Source organism: Myxocyprinus asiaticus, chromosome 41 (genome assembly GCF_019703515.2).
Source record: "Myxocyprinus asiaticus isolate MX2 ecotype Aquarium Trade chromosome 41, UBuf_Myxa_2, whole genome shotgun sequence".
Classification (NCBI taxonomy): Eukaryota; Metazoa; Chordata; class Actinopteri; order Cypriniformes; family Catostomidae; genus Myxocyprinus; species Myxocyprinus asiaticus.
The window spans coordinates 24,435,709-24,457,564 of NC_059384.1; the positions used below are offsets into that span (position 1 = coordinate 24,435,709).

The 21,856-nt window shown below is 36.8% G+C and overlaps 1 protein-coding gene across 5 annotated transcripts in view; it reads left to right on the forward strand.

The window, feature by feature from the left end:
- The window catches only part of LOC127431760 (dnaJ homolog subfamily C member 13-like), an 80,274-nt gene that overhangs the window by 38,945 nt on the left and 19,473 nt on the right, over positions 1-21,856 (forward strand). For 2 of the 5 annotated variants that reach the window (XM_051682291.1, XM_051682288.1), the window contains exons 7-34: positions 351-557; positions 712-807; positions 1,323-1,414; positions 1,548-1,714; positions 6,669-6,748; positions 6,907-7,076; positions 7,454-7,486; positions 8,026-8,125; positions 8,303-8,410; positions 10,063-10,218; positions 10,342-10,398; positions 10,493-10,614; positions 11,071-11,146; positions 11,265-11,360; positions 11,449-11,589; positions 13,367-13,384; positions 13,592-13,674; positions 13,798-13,951; positions 16,010-16,113; positions 16,230-16,389; positions 16,589-16,651; positions 17,120-17,221; positions 17,326-17,430; positions 20,082-20,284; positions 20,396-20,480; positions 20,641-20,795; positions 21,031-21,076; positions 21,189-21,343. In XM_051682291.1, the coding sequence (XP_051538251.1) occupies positions 351-557; positions 712-807; positions 1,323-1,414; positions 1,548-1,714; positions 6,669-6,748; positions 6,907-7,076; positions 7,454-7,486; positions 8,026-8,125; positions 8,303-8,410; positions 10,063-10,218; positions 10,342-10,398; positions 10,493-10,614; positions 11,071-11,146; positions 11,265-11,360; positions 11,449-11,589; positions 13,367-13,384; positions 13,592-13,674; positions 13,798-13,951; positions 16,010-16,113; positions 16,230-16,389; positions 16,589-16,651; positions 17,120-17,221; positions 17,326-17,430; positions 20,082-20,284; positions 20,396-20,480; positions 20,641-20,795; positions 21,031-21,076; positions 21,189-21,343 (3,134 nt within the window). The remainder of the gene's footprint in view (positions 1-350; positions 558-711; positions 808-1,322; positions 1,415-1,547; positions 1,715-6,668; positions 6,749-6,906; positions 7,077-7,453; positions 7,487-8,025; positions 8,126-8,302; positions 8,411-10,062; positions 10,219-10,341; positions 10,399-10,492; positions 10,615-11,070; positions 11,147-11,264; positions 11,361-11,448; positions 11,590-13,366; positions 13,385-13,591; positions 13,675-13,797; positions 13,952-16,009; positions 16,114-16,229; positions 16,390-16,588; positions 16,652-17,119; positions 17,222-17,325; positions 17,431-20,081; positions 20,285-20,395; positions 20,481-20,640; positions 20,796-21,030; positions 21,077-21,188; positions 21,344-21,856) is intronic. The other 3 variants (XM_051682289.1, XM_051682290.1, XM_051682292.1) reach the window with 3 other exon arrangements.

Consider the following 21,856-nt stretch of genomic DNA (forward strand, 5'->3'; position numbering starts at 1 on the left):
AAGAATTAATGTAAGTGCTTTTATAAAATTATAAGCTTCACATTCCTGCCTTTAAACCCATTCACTTTCACTGTAAGTGCCTTACTGTAATCTCGATTTTTGCTTTTTTTTTTTTTTAAGAAAAGGAGTCAAAACTATTTTTTGTGGTAATCAACATTATGCCACAAATGCTCTCCAATGAGCTTAACTTGTATTGAACCCGAAATATTACTTCTAGGATTAGTTTAGATAATTTTTCTGGAAAACAAGACAGAAATACTGATTCTTTTTGCAGTGCAGTTAGCTTATAGTATGTACTTATGTTTGATGTTTTTCCCAATTTTTTTTACTGTTTCTATTTTTCTGTGTAGCATTTGTTTGCGTCAGAGCAACGTGAGGAGATCATTTGCAGTGCGATTGAGCATGCTGGTAACTTCATCGGGATCATGTTACGTCTCCGTAAGGAGATTTTTACATTTGAAGGTTTTCTTGGCGAGCGTCTGGGGAAGTATGGCTCAGATGAATGCATCACCTCACTAACAGAGTTTATTGTGCAGAAGATCACGCCTCGTCATGTGGTAAGACATGCTTCAATATACTCCCTATCAAAATGTAAATCATTACACTGTCATAACATTCTTTGTTTTTTTCTAACATGCTTTTTTCCGAAGTGTCACTTTTCATTTCTTTCTTTTGGTGTTTTAGTTATGTTTTTGGTTCTGTTCATCTCAGGAGCCTGTTAAGAGGATTTTGGCCCTCACAGAGACGTGTCTGGTGGAAAGAGACCCTGCCTCCTATAACATAGTCACTGTTAAACCCTTTGGAGAGGTCTGTGTTCAGATAAATATTTCACATTTTATTTCCTTTTTGAACAAAAAATAGCTTTCCCTAATTCTGAATGCTAATGCTATAATGACAAAACAGTTTTCAGATGTTGAATACTGAGTATTACAGTTTTAAAATTGTATATTGGTTGTCAAGATGAAGTTATAATTTGGCAGTTAAAAACATGCAATAAAAACAGTACTGTAAAACAGCTGTGAACTGGAGCTTTTAAGCCTCACAAAGGATTTAAAAGACAATGCAATTCCTAATTCATTACTCTTGCATTATACTCTAAGTCTTCTGAAGCCATATTTTAGTTGAACTAATCCTTTAAAATTAAAATGTGTTACTTCACTAAGACTGTTGCTGATATAGGGAATATTTTTTGTAGTTATTTCATTATTAGCTTGATGTCAGCCTGTTTTTACATTAAAATCACATGAAAAATAGAAGTTATTTGTGTATAAAAATGTAAAACCAGAATATGCTGATTATAATGATTTCGTGCTCTTGTGCAGGTGTTTGCTCTGATCTGTGATGCAGAGAATCCTCAGGTGTTCACTATCGAGTTCATCCGAGGACAGATACGAAAGTACTGCTCCACAGAAAGGTAATCCCTCCCCAACAGCACCCAGAAACATACTCAAGCACCTAATTTTCTTAATCTCTGTCAAACCCAGTCAGCAGTATATTAGCAGCAGAAGGTTAAAAAGCATTTTCCTCCCTTTTTGTTTTCTCCCTAGGGATTCTCTGTTGGCGAGTCTGCTGGACAGTGTGAGGGCATCTGGGAACAGGGATGTGTGTGTTAAAATGGCCCCCACTCAGAGAGGGCAAAGGTGGGGTCTACTCAGCATGCCTGTGGATGAGGAGGTGGAGAGCTTACACCTCAGATTCCTCACTGCCCCACCTAGTACGTTTATTTCTCACACTCAGAGAAAGAATTGAATGTTGGTTTACATTCAGTATGCGGGTAGTGGGTTAATCTCACAAAAAACATTTCACAATTAAAAGAAAATTTATTTATTTTTAGAATAAATAAAATTAGCTTATTTCCCAGTAACATGGTTATTTTGTATTATATTACTGTAAAAATAAGTGATACATTTAAAATCAAGATAAATTAAAGACAGTTAAAAAATTCTACCATGATTTATTTCAGTAATCAGAATAAAAAGAAATTCTGTTACAGTTATGAGAGTTGGGCCAGAGGGATTTGTCTTGAAAATAATGTTACATCCAAAAAATCTTATTGTTCCTAAAAAATAGTCCTCATTTTCTTTAAGCAAAATATAATTTATTATATCTTTCTTATGATTTTGGAGTGAAATATGACCTGAACATGTTCTTAAACATTTTTTTTTATTCATCCTGTTATTAGGAACAAATTAAAAACAATTATATCTCAATATTGTTCAGCCTATTTATGATATTTGATATATACTGTATATCTCGATAATTATGTATTAACTCTAAAATGGTTTAAAAGTGATATTGTTTTCAATATTTTAAAGGCATTGAATAATAAACTATTTAAAAATAATGAAGGCATGTTTCCCACAGTTTTTAAACAAATAAACACAAGGGAGAATGGGATTTAAAGGTGCACTCAGTAATTTTTTCCTGATTAAAAAAGTTTTACTCCACAATAAATTAATAGTAATTTTAAAACATACAACTGAAGTCAGAAGTTTACATACACTTAGGTTGAAGTCATTAAAACTCATTTTTTAACCACTCCACAGATTTCATATTAGCAAACTATAGTTTTGGCAAGTTGTTTAGGACATCTGCTTTGTGCATGACACAAGTAATTTTTCCAACAATTGTTTACAGACAGATTGTTTCACTTTTAATTGACTACATCACAATTCCAGTGGGTCAGAAGTTTACATACACTAAGTTAACTGTGCCTTTAAGCAGTTTGGAAAATTCCACAAAATGATGTCAAGCCTTTAGGCAATTAGCCAATTAGCTTCTGATAATGTACTGAATTGGAGGTGTACCTGTAGATGTATTTTAAGGCCTACCTTCAAAATCAGTGCCTCTTTGCTTGACATCATGGGAAAATCAACAGAAATGAGCCAAGACCTCAGAAAAAAATTGTGAACCTCCACAAGTCTGGTTCATCCTTAAGAGCAATTTCCAAATGCCTGAAGGTACCAAGTTCATCTGAACAAACAATAGTATGCAAGTATAAACACCATGGGACCATGCAGCCATCATACCACTTAGGAAGGAGACACATTCTGTCTCTTAGAGATGAATGTAGTTTGGTGCAAAAGGTGCTAATCAATCCCAGAACAACAGAAAAGGACCTTGTGAAGATGCTGGAGGAAACAGGTAGACAAGTATCTATATCCACAGTAAAATTAGTCCTATATCGACATAACCTGAAAGGCTGCTCAGCAAGGAAGAAGCCAATGCTCCAAAACCGCCATAAAAAAAATAATTAAAAAAAACAGATTACAGTTTACAAGTGCACATGGGGACCAAAATCGTACTTTTTGGAGAAATTTCCTTTGATCTGATGAAACAAAAATTTAACTGTTTGGCCATAATGACCATCGTTATGTTTGGAAGAAAAAGGTTGAGGCTTGCAAGCCAAAGAACATCATCTCAACCATGAAGCATGGGGGTGGCAGCATCATGTTGTGGGGGTGCTTTGCTGCAGGAGGGACTGGTGCACTTCACAAAATAGAATGCATCATGAGGAAGGAAAATTATGTGGATATACTGAAGCAACATCTCAAGACATCAGCCATGAAGTTAAAGCTCAGTCGCAAATGGGTCTTCCAATGGGCAATGACCCCAAGCATACCTCCAAAGTTGTGGCAAAATGGCTTAAGGACAACAAAGTCAAGGTATTGGAGTGGCCATCACAAAGCCCTGACCTCAGTCCGAAAGAAAATTTGTGGGCAGAACTGAAAAAGCTTATGCGAGCAAGGAGGCCCACAAACCTGACTCAGTTACACCAGTTCTGTCTGGAGGAATGGGCCAAAATTCCAGCAATTTATTGTGAGAAGCTTGTGGAAGGCTACCCAAAACATTTGACCCAAGTTAAACTATTTAAAGGCAATGCTACCAAATACTAACAAAGTGTATGTAGACTTCTGACCCACTGGGAATGTGATGAAAGAAATAAAGGCTGAAATAAATCATTCTCTCTACTATTATTCTGACATTTCACATTCTTAAAATAAAGTAGTGATCCTAACTGACCTAAGACAGGGAATGTTTTCTACAAGAAAATTTCAGGACTTGTGAAAAACTGAGTTTAAATGTATTTGGCTAAGGTGTGTTAACTTCTGATTTCAACTGTATGTATAAAATCATGACCATTCAAATCCAGTCATATCAGTAGTTTTATTCTACATGGAGAGGGTCCCCTCATTGGGGCTGCCATGTTAGAATCACATGGCCAGCCAAATACTACTTGTTTAATCTCAGTAACCATGGCTGACTGTGAAAAGTGAGTTAAAACACTGACATCTGCAACTGAAAATTGTTGTGTTTGAATGGTTCTGCATCCACGCCGCTAAGTGTCAGTGTAAGTCCAAATTGAAAAAAAAAATTACTGAGTGCACCTTTAATCATTTTCATTGATATGCACTTTTATATTTAGATTAATATTTGATAAACAATGATACATAGTAGCTTAATAAAAAGCATTTTTTGTGATTTATCAAGTTCTGCAAAAATGACTTCACTTATTTTTTGGAACCCAAATGAATATTGCATAATACTAAACTATTACTGTGGGATGCAGTCAAGTTTATTATTATAATATAATACTGAATTATCATTTTTATTTTAAGGATTAGATTTGTTTTATTTACAAGTAATACATTTTCTGCCCTATTATCTTCACCTGGAGCTTTTATTTTGACTCTGAAATTGCTGTGTGTATTTGACAGATTACAGTGTTCCAGATCTGGTGAAACACTGTCATCTGTTTCCTTTTCTGTTATACTGTGTGGGTTTTTTTAGATTTGTGTAATAACTTGTCGTGGTCACTTATGTTTGGAATTGCGCGAATGCTTGAGCATGCAGTACTTTTCTTTCGCAATGCATGTGAATGGCTCTAAGGATGCCTTCAAGTGGACCTGGGAAGCTCCTACCTTCGAGTGGGGCATATTTTACTATGACATGTCATGCATTCAAGTGGGAAACAAAATACAGAATAAGCCAGACTTAAATGCACAATATAACTATGGAATAACATAAATGGAACTATGGGAATTATGTTGTGACTAAACAAAATCCAAAATAAATCAAAACTGTGTTATATTTTAGCATCTTCAAAGTACTCACCCTTTGCCTAGAATTTGCGGACATGTACTCTTGACATTTTCTCAACCAACTTCTTGAGGTATCACCCTGGGATGATTTTAAACAGTATTGAAGGAGTTCCCATCTATGTTGGGCACTTATTGGCTGCTTTTCTTTATTATTTGGTCCAAATCTTTTTCTTTTTTAATAAAATGTTAGTTTTATAATGAAATAAATGAATATGGTGGCACAATGATATTTTTGTCTACAAAACTAATTTCAAACATTTAAGCATACGCCTTCAGATCAAAAGATTTTTAAGATCATGAGAAACATTTCAGTCAAGTGTTTCAAAACTTTTGACCGGTAGTGTATACAGTATAATTTCTTATAGCATGGTATTTAACAAATTATTAATTAATTTGGTTATAACAAACCACAAAAGGTGAGTCTAAGTTGACTGTCAAATAACACATTAATATTATTGAAATAAAAAATTATTTTGCAAAATCATTGGTTTTCAACATCTTTCATGTAGACATGCCCCATCCAGCATCACAATTCGAGTTCCGAGTTTTCTACTTGTAAATATGACTTTGCTTGGACATTCATGTGCTTGGGACTCGTGATTATGATATTTCCAACTCCATTTGAAGGGCACGTAAAAGTGCTAAAAATATGATCCCACGAGCCCTGAGCGTGCACAGAACAGCTTGTCAACTGTTTATTCTGGTGCACACACAGACCATGGTTATCTGTCTTCAATCGCAGCCTTTTGCAGTTTAATAATCACATATGACCATATCACCATTTTGATGTTATTTTGATTAATTGTGCAGCCCTGAAGGGTTATGAAATTAGTCTACTGATGCTTGTTATGAAACCTAATGGCCAAATAAAAAGCACATTTAAAATCATTTGTTTTATATTTTATTTTATAAATCAACGCAATTATAACGTGTATTCGATATATTGATTAGCCCTACCTATTATCCAGTGTGTGATTATTATCTAGTAAAGCGTTTTGTGCCAGTTTCATTGTGATTTGTAGAATCAGCTCTTACAGCAGCACCATTTGCTGCCTGGTGGGTTCTTTATTACTGTGCTGCAGGAAATAAGATTTCTAGAACTCATAAATGTCCTGTTCCTTGCTGCAGTGGTCAATATGCTCATTTTTCATCTAATATTTCCAAAAACGCAATGCTGAGAGAGTGGTAAAAACTCAAATTAACCCTAGAACTGAGAGACACTATTTCTGATTCTCATTCATGATTTCCGGACATAAAATAAATCTTAGCAGATTGTTGTTTCACTGTCACTTTCCTCTTGTAAATCTGATTTATCACCACATCCAAATTTGTTGCGCAGGCCCGTGAAGTGACCTTATCCTCTAAAATGTTAATACATTAATACATTTCAATGTTTGCTTTTAGGATTGTTTTTTACTTAAATAATTTAACAACAGCCGTGTTGGGTCAGCATTTGATGGTCAATTTGAAATCTTAGTCTTGAATTTTGTCTGGCATACATTCAAAACAATTTTATTCTATGGGAATAAGGAAGAAACTGAGTTTTATTTTGTTTCTGTGCTCTAGATTGTAATTTCGCAGATGCAGTGTTCAGATTTAATGCCAATATCTCCTACAGTGGAGTGCTACATGCCGTTACTCAGGATGTAAGTGTTCTTGTCTGCGTGTTTCCATGTCATTTAAAAAAAAAAAATAAACTAACATTTGGTTGATTTATCTGTGTGTGCTGCAAGTGCTTTGTTTGATATGTACATTTGTACAATCGTTCCTTGGCTCTCATGTCTCTGGTTTCTTTTGCTTATAGGGTCTTTTCTCAGAGAACAAAGAGAAACTGATCAACAATGCCATCCTGGCTCTCTTATCTCAAGATTCTGAGCTGCCAGGACCCAACACAGAGCTGGAAGCTCATTTTCAGGCTATCAGACGTCTGGTGGCCTCCAAAGCTGGATTCCAGGCTTTCACCCAGCTCCCAAAGTATGATCATCTGGGCTTCCTCCTAGCACAGAACTGTCTAAACCGAATCTCTGCTGAGATTCCCTGTATTTGTAGGCCAAAGTTTAATTCCTGATTCTGGGCAAAGGATCTGTGTTTAAAAACACAGTGTAATGGGATCAGGATTCACACAGAATATTGAAACTATTTAAATCTGATTAAAAAAAAATCAAACAATAGTTTTGCTGATAATAATGTTTCTGGAAAAAACGTCTCTTCTGAAAAAGAGCGTACAACTCACTTTGCAAGATGGGAAATCACTGTATTTTTCTACACTTTGTCCTTGGTCTGTTTGCTTGATGAATCATACATGTTTTGTCAAGGTTTTAACAAACTTTCAAAAATGTTTTTGTTCTAAGGTCTGGTCCCTTGGGTGGGCTCGAACACAAAACGTAAATATGAATCTATATATCTCAGTGTACCCCCTTTGTTGCACATATCTGTCCGTTAGCTTCTCCATTGTCCTTTTTGTCTTAAACCATTTTAAGAAAATCTCCATTTGTGTGCTATTTTACATTTGATTTTTAATGCAATTTACCTGTTATACTTTTTGAATACTCTCTATCTCTCTCTCTCTCTCTCTCTCTCTCTCTCTCTCTCTCTCTCTCTCTCTCTCGTGATATCTCAGTTCTTTCTCTCTCTCTGGGTCACTGAGATGTATATATTGACTGTTAGGCTCTCCACTAGTTGTGTTCCTGTCTACTATTTATACATCTAGGAGCTATGCTGTGTTTGTATAGCACCATACAAATATTGAATGAACTACCAAAAATGACATTTTTGACAGTTTCTGTAAGTTGTGATTTTTTGTTTTTTTTGTTTTTTTGTTATCGTTCATACAAGAAGATTTATGAAATATGAATTATTTATACTAGATTGTGTTTGTTAGTGATGTCTAATAACATGTATGTTTTAATACTATGTGTTCCAGGTTTAGGGAGAAGTTGGGTGTTAAAACTGTTAAAGCGCTGAAGAGAAACAACAACAGTGTGACACATGCAGCTATAGACATGCTCTGTGCTCTTATGTGTGTAAGTAACACAATAACAAAATTCAATCACATGAGAGTAATGACTACTAGAGAAAGGTACTCCAGTATTTAAAGATGCAACTCTGTAATGTATATATTGAAACATTTTAAGTTTTTAGATGACTGTTTAAAGCTCTGCTTGTTTTTGATTTAATTTTATTTATTTATTTTTATGTAGCCTATGCATGATGATTATGACCTGAGGCAGGAGCAGCTGAACAAAGCCTCTCTACTCTCCTCCAAGAAGTTTCTGGAGAACCTCCTGGAGAAGTTCATCAGTAATGTGGTATGTCATCCATGTGTGCACATTAACTTGTGGGACATTGACGTGTTCTGCGGTATGACATGCTATATCCATCTCCATCAAAAACTGCTTTAAACAGCATTTAGCTAATTCTTTTTAATTATTTTGCATGCAGCATTAAGTAGAAACTACATAATATTTTTACTTTTCAAGAAATTAATTTGCAATGACACAAGAGCATCTATAATAAACTAGCGAAGGCAAAAAAAAAAAGTTATAAACAAGATATACAATGATATACTCTTTCTTTTAATATGTTTAAATCAGATTTAACAAGGGCTGTCAATAGATCCAAAATTATTATTGAATTAAATACATGATATGCTGATTAATTTAATTAATTGCCTTAATCACAAATAAATATTTGCTGAGAAAGTCCCTCAAATAACAATAATTCAATATAAGATTAAATTACTATTAATAATTATATTTACATTATTGTGGCAGACGAGTAAAGCATTAATAAGACAAAACATAAAGTGGCTTTAGAAGGCAATATATTGTTTAATTTCCATATTATTGAACATAAGCCTATCATTGACCGACAGTCCACAGCAGTCCATTTTGCCATTGAATTCTTTACCTGTCTGAGATAGATTTATTATAAGGGCTTTTCTAAGGATGCATCAATTTACACATGTGTCAGACAGACGCTTTTGTAGCATCCCACTTAGGTTGCTCTGTCAAGTTAAATGTAGTTTGAAACTTAGAAAAACACATCTTAGGGGCCTGGGAAGCTCAGTGGTAAAGACGCTGGCTACCACCCCTGGAGTTCGCTACTTCAAATCCCAGGGTGTGCTGAGTGACTCCAGCCAGGTCTCCTAAGCATCCAAATTGGCCCGGTTGCTAGGGAGGGTAGAGTCACATGGGGTAACCTCCTCGTGATCGCTAAAATTTGGTTTGTTCTTGGTGGGGAGCGTGGTGAGTTGAGCGTGGATGCCGCGGTTGATGGCGTGAAGCCTCCACATGCGCTATGTCTCCGTGGCGACGCGCTCAACAAGCCACGTGATAAGATGTGCGGGTTGACGATCTCAGACGCAGAGGCAGCTGAGATTCGTCCTCTGCCACCTGGATTGAGGCGAATCACTACGCCACCACGAGGACTTAGAGCGCACTGGGAATTGAGCATTCCAAATTGGGAGAAAAAGAGAAAATCCCCCCAAAAAAAGAAAAACTTATCTTGTGATCCTCGCATTCGGAATTGTGCTCCACATAGCTGTGTTTGAACGCAAGAACGCACTCTCATCTTGTGCTGTTGCTAGTGCCAAGCAAACCTGTGTTTGGTTTGTTTGCTGTACAGCTGCACGTTGCCTATACAGCTGGAGTATTGCTTACTGCCCCCTGCTGAAAACAGGTGGTACTTCAAGCTTGAATTGCTTCCATAATAAGAATTTTCCTTATTAGAGTCCGGAAACATGAATAATTTTGTAAAAAAATGTAATACGTTATTTTTTTTATATAATATGCACATTTTTATACAGTTAACTTGTTAAATTGACAGCCCTTTTTTATCCTAAAATCATGATTTAAAAAATAATCCATTGACATGTTATGCATCAGTTACCCATGCATTAAATGTTGAATTGTGTATGAATTAATTTTCACTCATTTTCAGTTTGTCTCTTGTTCTTCAGGAGCATGGCACGGGAGCGTTAGTTATCAGCTCTCTGCTGGACTTCTTGACCTTTGCCCTCTGCGCCCCCTATAGTGAGACAACTGAGGGTCAGCAGTTTGACATGCTTCTGGAGATGGTGGCATCTAATGGACGGACCCTTTTCAAACTCTTCCAGGTCAGGAGTTGAATTAGGGAGGGAAAATTATGCTAGGCAAAATATGGAAAAGGGTCGCACTGTTGTGATTGTGAGATTAAAAGGTCTGTTTATCTTTCACTCTTAATTGCTTTCTCTCTGCAGCATCCCTCTATGGCTATCGTAAAAGGGGCGGGTCTGGTCATGAAAGCCATTATTGAGGTGAGATATGCAGTGCCAACAGCACGTTTTTAGTATTTACTATGAGTATATTTTAATCTGTTGCTTATCTGTGTGTTTGTGTATTCTCTTTCAGGAAGGAGATAAGGAGATAGCCACTAAGATGCAGGAGATGGCCCTGAATGAAGGGGCTTTACCCAGACACCTCCACACCTCAATGTTTACTATCAGCGCTGACCAGAGGATGCTCACCAACAGGTTCAGTATGGTAGACTAAAGCCAGAAACATACTTAAGGTACACAAGCTTGCAGTCCCGTTGAACATGCATGAATTGTGTTCTCTGTGGTAACAACAAAACCTCAGTTCTGAAGGAGGTGGTAAAGATACCTTTAAAGCTCTGTGCCTTTAAACCAGATTTGTCTTTATTTTGGTAGCTTGCTAAAGGCAAATAAACTTTAGCCTGCTCAGCATGACAGTAGTTGGCCTGAAAGTGAAAACAGTCTTTAAAAGAAGACAGTTTGTGCTAATTTCCACTATAGTGCCCCTTGTGGCAATGCTGAGAATGCAACGCATACTTGCAGTGTTATGAATTGCAGTCTGTCTCGTTCCGGAACACAATACACAAAATGTAGCTTGTGTAGCTAGAAGCATGTGCATTCACACAATTGCATAATATTAATGTGTCTTATTTTCTCTTTTTTTGCCACATACAGACAGCTGAGTCGACATTTAGTGGGTTTGTGGACTGCAGAAAACCCCATTGCCTTGAACTTGCTCAAGAGAATACTGGTGAGCTTACTATTCTACATGTATTCTACATTCTACAGTTATTTTCATAAATACTTTTAAATCATTTTCAAAAGTCAGATTAAAAAGCTTTCTCTCTTTCTGTGTCACTGTCTCTTAGCCCACTGGTCTGTTGGCATATCTGGACAGCTCTGACCCTGTGCCTGAGAAGGACGTTGACAGGATGCACATACGTGATAATGTCAAGATTGCCACGGTATGGAATGATTTTCAGTCTTTTAAGAAGGGCATTTTTCTCTCAGATCTTGTCTTTCTAAATTTCAGAAATCCTTTTTTACTTGCAGGACCAGTTTGGGAGAAATAAAGTCCCTGAGTGGCAGCGTATAGCAGGTAAAGCTGCTAAAGAGGTGGAGAAGTTTGCCAAAGAGAAGGCTGACATAGTGCTCATTCATTGGAGAGACAAGATGGGCATTGCTCAGAAAGAGGTGAGTAACCTTAAACCCTTTGGTCTGGTTTTTATTGCTTTTTGCACTGGTGGTAGTGCATGGTATTGCACATCGAAAAGCCATAGCAAGGCTGGGCTGTTGGCTTTGACTGTGACCACTATTATTAACACTGCGTGAAGCTGGGCTGTCGCTCTTCTTGTTTTTTGGGTTTTTTTATAAGGCATTTTCAGTTTTTCTGTGTTTGATCTTGCAGGCTGCTTGATTTGCTGGTCTTTCTGTTTGGTTGCAAATGTGTTGTAAAAAACAGGATGCTTTATTGTCCATTATATGGAATGGCTAGTGAGTGCTGACTCCTTTGGGTTTTCTGTCTGAAGTTTGAATTTTTGGGGTCTTTTTCTCATTACTCTGGTATTATCCACTAATAAATGAAGCACACACTCTCTTTGCTTGGTATTTTCCTGTTATGGCTTGCTAAAGTTCTGAAGAATGAGTAATTTCAGCTAAATTTACAGACCACCATTGTGCCTTTTTCTGTTATATTATTTACTGTATGTTATTACAGTGTTTATTAAAAATCATGTGATATTTTCCCATGAGTAAAGAGGCTAGAGGTGATGCTTGGACATTGAGTGTTGATTCAACACGGTGCCAAAATTAGGCCAAACAATTTTCAAAATTATTAGCATAACATGGAGAAATCACAATTTTGTAAATAAATAAACAACAGCAGAAGTGTAATTAAAGGGATAGTTCACCCCAAAATGAACATTCTCTAATAATTTACTCAACCTCATGCACATCCCAGATGTGTATGACTTACTTTCTTCTGCAGAACACAAACGAAGATTTTTAAAAGAATATTTTAGCTCTGTAGGTCCATACAATGCAAGTGAATAGTGGACAGAACTTTGAAGATCCAAAAATTACATAAAGGCAGCATAAATGTAATCCATAAGACTCCAGTGCTTAAATCCAAGTCTTAAAAAGCGATATGATAGGTGTGGATGAGAAACTATTTTAAGTCCTGTTTTACTATAAATCTCCACTTTTACTTCTCTTGTTTTTAGCGATTTGCATTCTTTGTTCATATCGCCACCTACTGGGCAGGGAGGAGAATTTATAGTAAAAAAGGACTTACATTTTGATCTGTTTCTCACCCACACCAATCATATCTCTTTTGAAGACATGGATTTCACCACTGGAGTCTTATGGATTACTTTTATGCTGCCTTTATATGCTTTTTAGACCTTCAAAGTTCTGGTCACCATTCACTTGCATTGTATGGACCTTCAGAGCTGAGATAGTCTTCTAAAAATCTTCGTTAGTGTTCTGCAGAAGAAAGAAAGTCATACATATCTGGTATGGCATGAGGGTGAGTAAATGATGAGAGAATTTTCATTTTTGGGTGAACTATCCCTTTTACCAGCCTAACACATGGGACAAACACTGTCAAATCTGCCAATTGACAGATTAATTTGCATCAAAATACAGTAGAGTTTGATATCAGCCAGGGCAGATGAAGGCACAGAATTGGTGTTGGGAACATGAGTTATAAATAATCATAATTTGTTCTTTTGCTCTTGAGCCTCTGATCACGCAAGTTCATACACTTGACAGCAAACAAACAACTTAATTGAAGAGATTTTTTTGAATATTTTTGTTAAAAAAAAAAAGGTTGGTTGCCAGTTGCAACCATAAGTAGCTGATTAAAATCGAAAGTGTGATTGGTTGACCTCAGGACCAATAACCTGTCTTATCTCTGCCCATTCCCCACCCACCTGCCCTTATTGTGGTTTTCTGCTGTCAATCAATGCAGCAGGACAGGAATAACCTGGTGAGTAGTATTATCCAATCTGAGACCTCTCACTCTGTTAGGCCCTTCCTCCTCACTGTGGCATGTTCTTAATTTCACAGCCCCATAATATTTGTAGTTGAAACATTTAAACCAATATTATCTGTTCAGTTGTCAGATTCTACAGAATATGCTTTAAAGATTGACCCTGAGTGCCTTTTTTATTCATTGTGTTTTGACCAATTGTAGAACACAAACCAAAAACCAGTGATCCTGAGGAAGAGACGACAGCGGATCAAGATTGAGGCCAACTGGGAGCTTTTTTACTACAAGTAAATTGCATGTTACTTGATTGCCTATTGCATTATTGACTGTCCTTTTAAAGCTCTCCTCATTTTCCAGTTTGACTCATTTCACTCAGTGTTGTATCTTTGTCATTCTGTGTCTCTCTGTAGGTTTCAGTTGGATCATGCTCGCTCTAATCTCATCTGGAATCTGAAGACTAGAGAGGAGTTGAGAGATGCTCTTGAGGGAGAAATGCGCTCCTTCAACGTTGACCGGGAGTTGGGTAGTGCTAGCATCATCTCCTGGAACCACCAAGAGTTTGAGGTCTGTGTGATGACTTTAAACGCATAGTTCACCAAAAAATTTAAATTCTGTCATGATTTACTCACCTTCATGTTTTTCCCAAACAACATTACTTGCTATCTTCTGTGGAACACACAAGGAGAAATGTTGAAGAATGGACTGGTCACTCTTGTCCATTTAATGAAAGTAAATGGGGACTAGCTGTCAAGTTCCAAAAAAAAAAAAAAAAAAAACACCATTAAAGTATTATATACTGTAATTATTCCATATGACCTCCTAGATATGGCACTTTTACACACGTCAGGTTTGACTTTAATCAACATTGCGAGTCATCATTGATGTCAAACCTGATGCGACACATCTAACAGCGCCATATCCGATTTAAAAACTACAGTCGAGGGAAAGATTTTCAGTGAATAAAGACTTAAATTTGTTCTGTTCTTCATACAAATATATTTCTATATGGGTTTCTATACGCGTTAATGGTGACAGTGTCAAATTATGAATTATTTTATTGTTTGGTAAACTAATCCAGTGATTCCCAACTGGGAATAAGTTAGCAGGTTTCAGGGGGTACGCAAAAAGTATTGTATTTTGCAATGTTGAACCTAACAAAATCACATGTATGATTTGAAATAAAAATAAAACTGAGGGTGAGAAAAAATATAGATATTTTCATTTAATCGCAGTCTTCATTTGAACAATCTCGATATCGATCTTTCACTCTCTGCGAAGTTTTGCATTGAGAACTTTTCACTGCGTGTTGAGAGTAAATGTTTGGTTTGACTCATCCCATTCAATATGTGTCCAAAGATGAGATCCATGCAATCCATTTGTTATTAAATAATTTCTCTTTTAATACTCTTTCTTTACAGTTTGTTGATCAAAAACAGCAAAAAAAAAAAAAAAAAAAACATTAATTCTAATCAGACATAGCATGGATGCGTTAAAGAAACTGTACGCGTTCTCTCTTGTTATTGTGGCACTCACTGGCTGAACTGCCGCTGGTAGTCTTAAAGAGACAGTACTGATTTAGCTTTTGTTCTCCATATCAATGTAAACACTATAAATTGTACAAATTGTGCATGTAATAAAACATATGTATGCAGTCCTGTATAATATATGCATTTTCAAGACATCATATTTTTTGATAGAATTCATGGAATTTGTATATTTTTAAAAAGCTAAAATGTGACAAATTAAAAAAAAATGAACAAAGTTAGAAGGTCCCCAGTATAATTAAAAGTATTAGCTAAGAGACAAATTCTTTCATATGTAAGCAAAATGGACATAACCAAAATATACCTGAAATACTGTAATAATAATAAAAACAATTTCTCCCCTTTTCTCCACAATTTGGAATGCCCAATTCCCAATGCGCTCTAAGTCATCGTGGTGGTGTAGTTACTCACCTCAATCCGGGTGGTGGAGGATGAATCTCAGTTTCCTCCACGTCTGAGACCGTCAATCCGCGCATCTTATCACGTGGCTTGTGGAGCGCTTTACCGCGGAGATGTAGTGCGTGTGGAGGCTTCACTCTGTTCTCGGCGGCATCCACACACAACTCACCACGCGCCCCACCGAGAGCGAGAACCACATTATAGCGACCACGAGGAGGTTACCCCATGTGACTCTACCCTCCCTAGCAACTGGGCCAATTTGGTTGCTTAGGAGTCCTGGTTGGAGTCACTCAGCACACCCTGGATTCGAACTCACGACTCCAGGGGTGGTACTCAGCGTCAATACTCGCTGAGCTACCCAGGCCCCCAATAATAATCAATATTAATGAAAATGTAAAATTATGTAGTCTTTGTTACACATCTTTGATTTTGTGTCGATTGAAGGGGTACTTGGGAGGTTGGGAAACACTGAATTAATCCTTATAATCAAGTTTTACATTGCCAAAGCATGAAGACAATCCTAACTTGATGAGTCTCTATATACAGCAGCTGAATTAAGTGGTGTCTTTTTGCAACCAACTAACCTAAAGCAATAATTCAGACTAACAAAAAATTATCTTTAAAATTTTGCATCATCATGGATGAAATGGAAATATAATATGTTAAATTGTGTGTTCAGGTGAAGTACGAGTGCCTTTCTGATGAGATTAAAATTGGGGATTATTACCTGCGTCTGCTGCTGGAGGAAGACGAGAATGATGAATCTGGAGCCATCAAGAGATCGTATGCTTCCCACAACTTTCACCTCAGTCTGTTAACATTATGATGTGTGGTTCTTGTTGCTTTTTTTTTTTATTTGCTAAAGACATGCTGATTTCTCTGTCTCTGTTATTATCTAGGTATGAGTTTTTTAATGAGCTGTATCATCGGTTCCTGTTGACACCCAAAGTAGCCATGAAGTGTTTGTGTCTTCAAGCTCTTTCTATAGTCTACGGGAAGTGCTGTGAGGAGATTGGACCTTTTACTGACACTAAGTACATTGTTGGCATGTTAGACCGGGTCTGTATTCTCTGTCAGTATAATGACAAATATCCTTTAAGTTCCATGTTTAAACCTAGTCATTGCATGCCTACCATGAAAATCTTCCATTATTGCATTCTTTAGCTTTCAAAAATATATCACCTTTCATATGTCATTGCATGATTTTTTTTTTTTATGCCACTTCATAGTTTTACACTTTGTTTTTGTAAATTTCCAGTGTACCGACAAGCTAGAGAGAGACAGACTCATCCTCTTCCTCAACAAACTAATTCTGAACAAGGTGAGTGACCCATCATGGTGATCTACAACTGTATGCTTAATAAGAGAACACAATCTACCAAGTCTCTCATACTAAGGCCCTAATACAATCAAATTATCTTACAATAGCTATTAAAGCTCACGACCCATTTCATCAAATCAACAAATTAGCTTATGCTGGCCATTGCATAAGTTTGGTAAGATATTACTTATTTGATCAACTGTATTATGTAAACTGCCATATCATGATTGAGCTCAGTCCATATGCATTAGTGATCGGTTCATTATACTTGGGTAAAAATCCGATACATTTCTCTATTCTTGTGATGAGTCAATTCAGATGTTACGATATACTGTGATTTTATTGATCTATTATATTTCACAAAGGACAGACTTAATGTTGTTTACAAATTGGGTTCTATGCATAAAACCCATTCGGCCCTTTTAATGTTGATATAATGGCTTCAGTGTTTTTAACGTTCTCTGACAGAAAAATGTCAAGGATATCATGGACTCGAATGGTGTCCGTATCTTAGTGGACCTGCTCACTCTTGCTCACCTTCACACCAATAGAGCCACTGTACCATTACAGGTGTGTGTGCATTGTAAATATATTTGATACATTAACCAGATGTCACTTAGCCAGATGTTGAAATCTCTTTTTCATATGTCTGTGTGTGTGTTTGTTTGATTCAGAGTAATGTTTTAGAGGCAGCACCGGACATGAAGAGAGAGAGTGAGAAGGAGTGGTACTTCGGTAACGCAGATAAAGAACGGAGAGGACCTTTCAGCTATGAGGAGGTGCATTATTTATTTATTTTTTTTATTTTATTTTTTCAGTAGATTTAGGATAAACAATTTCTGAAATACAGCAAATTAATCATTAGATTAAAATCTCATAAAATTCATATTTAGAAAAGAAAACATGTATTGGAATAAGGACATTTAATTCAGCCTAATATTGACCAAATTAGAATTATCGGCATATAAGCATGAAAACGCCGATATAATAAACCAATGGTTTATTTATAATTAATTAGTTACACACTTTGCAAAAACTCACAATCCTGAAAAAAATAAGAGCCACAATATGTAGAAGAGTTGGCACTCCTGAGAACATGAAATATAATATTTTTATTCTTTCTCATTCTCACGTTAATGCGGAAAAACCGACATAAACGGACGTGACAGTTGTGGAAGCCGCACTTACCTCTATGCTACATGAGGAGGGAAACCATCCAAAACTTTGAAACTAGCAGACTTTGACTTATGAGACATTGGTATGATATCCATTAATGCTGAATGATTGATTGAATTAAGATTGAAATTGCAATTACTAAACCTTGAAAGGCTGCATTTCTGCAGTTAGTGCTTCAGTCAGAGCTGTGTGAGCAAGCAGTGCCCTCTAGCGGTCAGGACGGCATTATCCATTATCTATTATACTGCTATAATACAGAAATAAAAAGGGGGGGGTCCTTTAGATTAAAACTTTTTAAGCTTGCTTTACACTAGCAGACTCAAAACAACTTGTTTTGGCCGAGGGTGTCACACATGCAGACTGTTTTGCTGAGATCTCGCTCTTCAGTCAGAGGTATAACACACTTGCCGATTAAAAATGGTGGAGGGTTGACACACATAACGACTCACCGTAACTATCTCTCTCTGAGCCCCGTCACATGGAGCTTGCCAAAATATTAACATGAGTAAAATTGCAATTGCAATAGAGTGATTTGGAGCGTTTTCAGACCTGTAGCTTGCTTGATTGTTTCAAAACAGGTGCTAAAGTAGTTACAATGTTGCATTTTCTTCATGGTTCGGTTGGCTTTCACAAAGTTATATTTTAAAATGCACCAAAACTATAAAATGTCCATCAAGTGTTATTTTTATCCATCATTAGTTGCTTTTGCATTATTTCTGCAGTATGACAGAATCACTATGGATTTTAATCAGCGTTTGTGGTGATATGCATCTGAGTGTGATAAAAATAAAGTTCTGATCATCTTGTCAGTGCTTCTCAGTGACGGAATGATTTTTTTCAAACAAAACAGATGTTTATTTCAGTGCTTGAAGCCATTAACTCAGCAGGGTGTCTAATGGGCACTGTTGCTATGTCTCGTTTGGAAGGCTACATGCTAGGTAGGACGTGTCCTTTGAAGAATGCGGTATACCGAGTGTCCTCCTTTAAACAAGCCTCATTTAAACGAGATGGCCTTCGTAGGACAAACGGAAACGGAACGTAACATGGTTGCTATGACAGCACGCCACTCTTTAATAAGTGCCAGCATTTTGAGTGAGAAAGGAACAAAGTCCCTTTAGAAGGGAATGTATGTGGTACATTTTAGGTGAGTTAATGATGTAAAGAGAAAAGAAAATAGATTTTACAGGTGTACTTTTAGTCTAATACTTTATTTTAATTATATATTAATATAATACATATTATATACTCATCTGCTGAGGTACTTCAACTTGGGAATTAACATTACTTGCATTTGAACATCATATTTACTGGCAAATTGGTGTTATTTTTTGAGACATTTCCGTTGAAGCAAAGAATTGTGGGTTGTGAGTTCCCACGAAGGATACACCTCATGCATCCTCCGAATTCCTATGAAAGAAGGTCACATTCGAAGGCTGCATTCGAAGTGTCCTACTCGCTTTTCTGAAACGAGACAGCCTCGATGACGTATGCGGCCAGCAAATGTGACCTCCGGAGGACGCAGCCTTCCAAACAAGACACAGTCTCTGTCTCCATCTGCCTGGCCAGTGATTGTTAATGAAGCTAAGACCTGAAAATCATTGGAAAAATCAGCTAGTGTAGAACCAGCTTTATTTGTCCATGATGTGGTTGACATTTCCGTGGAATTGCCTAACATATGCATAGTATTAATTTGTGATGTTCTATCATATACAGTACATACATGTAAAATGTGAGTTCTGTTGTTTTGAACTGCAAAAACAGAAGTGCTACAAATGTTTTAAAAGAACAAAATAAACTATTTCAAATCAATCACCATGTTACCTTAAGTTTTTTTTTTTTTTGTACCTGTTTATCTTCTATATATTCATTGTGGCTCTCTTTAAATTTTTGGCCTGTCATGTGTTCTAAAGAATCCATATTCTCCGATCTATGTTCAATGGAAATTATTTATTGTTAGAACAGTAAAAAATCTTTTGTACCTCTATGTACATATTTAAAGAAGAATTCAAAAGTTTAACAGTGATCTGTTGACAAAAATAAAGTGGCAAAACATCGTTATCGGACTATAGGTTTTTTTTTTAATATCGGTATCTGCCTAAAATGTTTTATATCGTGCATCCCTAAGTAAAATCTAAGTAATCATTCAGTGGGATTGTTTTGTAACGTGTTCTTTGGCAAGATGAGATGATAGCGGCAAGTGAATGCAGATGGAAAATGGGAAGATAAGATGGGAAGTCTCTGATTTGTCCAACAGATGCAGGAGTTCTGGAACTTGGGCACTCTGACAGCCAAAACGCGCTGCTGGGCTCAAGGCATGGATGGCTGGCGCCCCCTGCAGGCGATCTCGCAGCTCAAATGGTGCCTGCTGGCCAGCGGACAGGCCGTAATGAATGAGACTGACCTGGCCACACTCATCCTCAACATGCTTATCACCATGTGCTCCTACTTCCCTAGCAGGTACAGCATTTCTCTTTCTCTCACTCATTCTGTCTGCATTATTTGCACTCGTTTATACTCTTAAAGCTCTCTTCTGAATAATGCCTACTGCTGTTATGTTTTTGTGTCAAGGGACCAAGATAATGCCATTATCAGGCCATTACCAAAGGTGAAGAGACTCATAAGTGACAACACCTGCCTGCCTCACATTGTCCAGGTACCCAGTCCACTGGTTGTGTATCAGAAGAACTAGATTCTAGTTGAAACAGCTCACTCTGGTTAATGCTTCTCTAGAGTATTATTTTATATAGAATAGTGGAACTTATTGAATTCTGACCTTGACTTGACATTAACTATGATCACTCTGTCGTTTGTAGCTGCTCTTGACCTTTGACCCTATCCTGGTTGAGAAAGTAGCAAATCTGATGTACCTCGTAATGCAGGATAACCCTAACCTGCAACGGCTCTACCTCACTGGAGTGTTCTTCTTCATTATGATGTACACTGGCTCCAACGTGCTGCCTGTTGCACGGTACCACACCATAATATAACACAAATGATTGCTCACCAGTATTTGTTCATAAAAGCTGTATTGCATGTTTAATTGGAACTAGGCTACCTTAGATAATGAAGTCATTTCAGAGTTTCACTTTTAATGTTTTTTGATTACTTTTATGGTAATGTTAAAGATATGTCTTCTTTATTGTATTCTAAGTAATAGACTTAAAATCGTGTTCAAATGCATATAAATGTTCTGTTTTCTCTAGCTTCCTGAAGTACACTCATCTGAAACAAGCCTTTAAATCAGAGGAGGTAAAGCTTTTTTCACTCCATAAGCTCAATTAAATCCTTTTGACAATGGTTTAGATCCACTCTGACAACTGACATTACATCTCTATACATCTGTGTTTTTTATGGACTGTAGGCTAAAGGTCTGGACATTGTCCAGAGAAGCGTGTTGGGCCCAATATTACCGGAGGCCATGGTGTGTTACTTGGAGAATTATGAGGCTGAACGGTTTTCTGAGATTTTCTTGGGAGAGTTTGATACGCCTGAAGCCATCTGGAGCAGTGAAATGAGGTAACATTTTTTTTTACTTTACTGTCTGTTCTGTGTATATTTAGTGTAATCAGTTATTGACCTCTATAACAACACCTTTGGTCTTCCTTTGGATGTCTAGTTTTTTGGATCTGAGATTTTGACTGTTTGGCCATTTCTGATGCTTGCTTATCTCTTGTTGATTCATAGATGTGTTCTTTGCCACGTCTGTACATTTTTAACCCTTTTATGGTCGTCGGTCATTTTTGACCAGAATCACTTTTGCTGATTTAAAGGGTTAGTTCACCCAAAAATGAAAGTTCTCTCATCATTTATTCACCTTCATGCCATCTAAGATGTGTATGACTTTCTTCTGCAGAACACAAAGAAAAAAACAAAGATTTTTGTAGAAGACTTCTGTAGGTTCATACAATGCCAGTGAATGGTAATCAGGCCTTTGAAGCACCAAAAAGGGAAAAAAGTCAGCACAAACATAATCCATCAGACTTGGTTTAATCAGTGTCTTCTGAAGTGATCATGTTGGTTTTGGGTGAG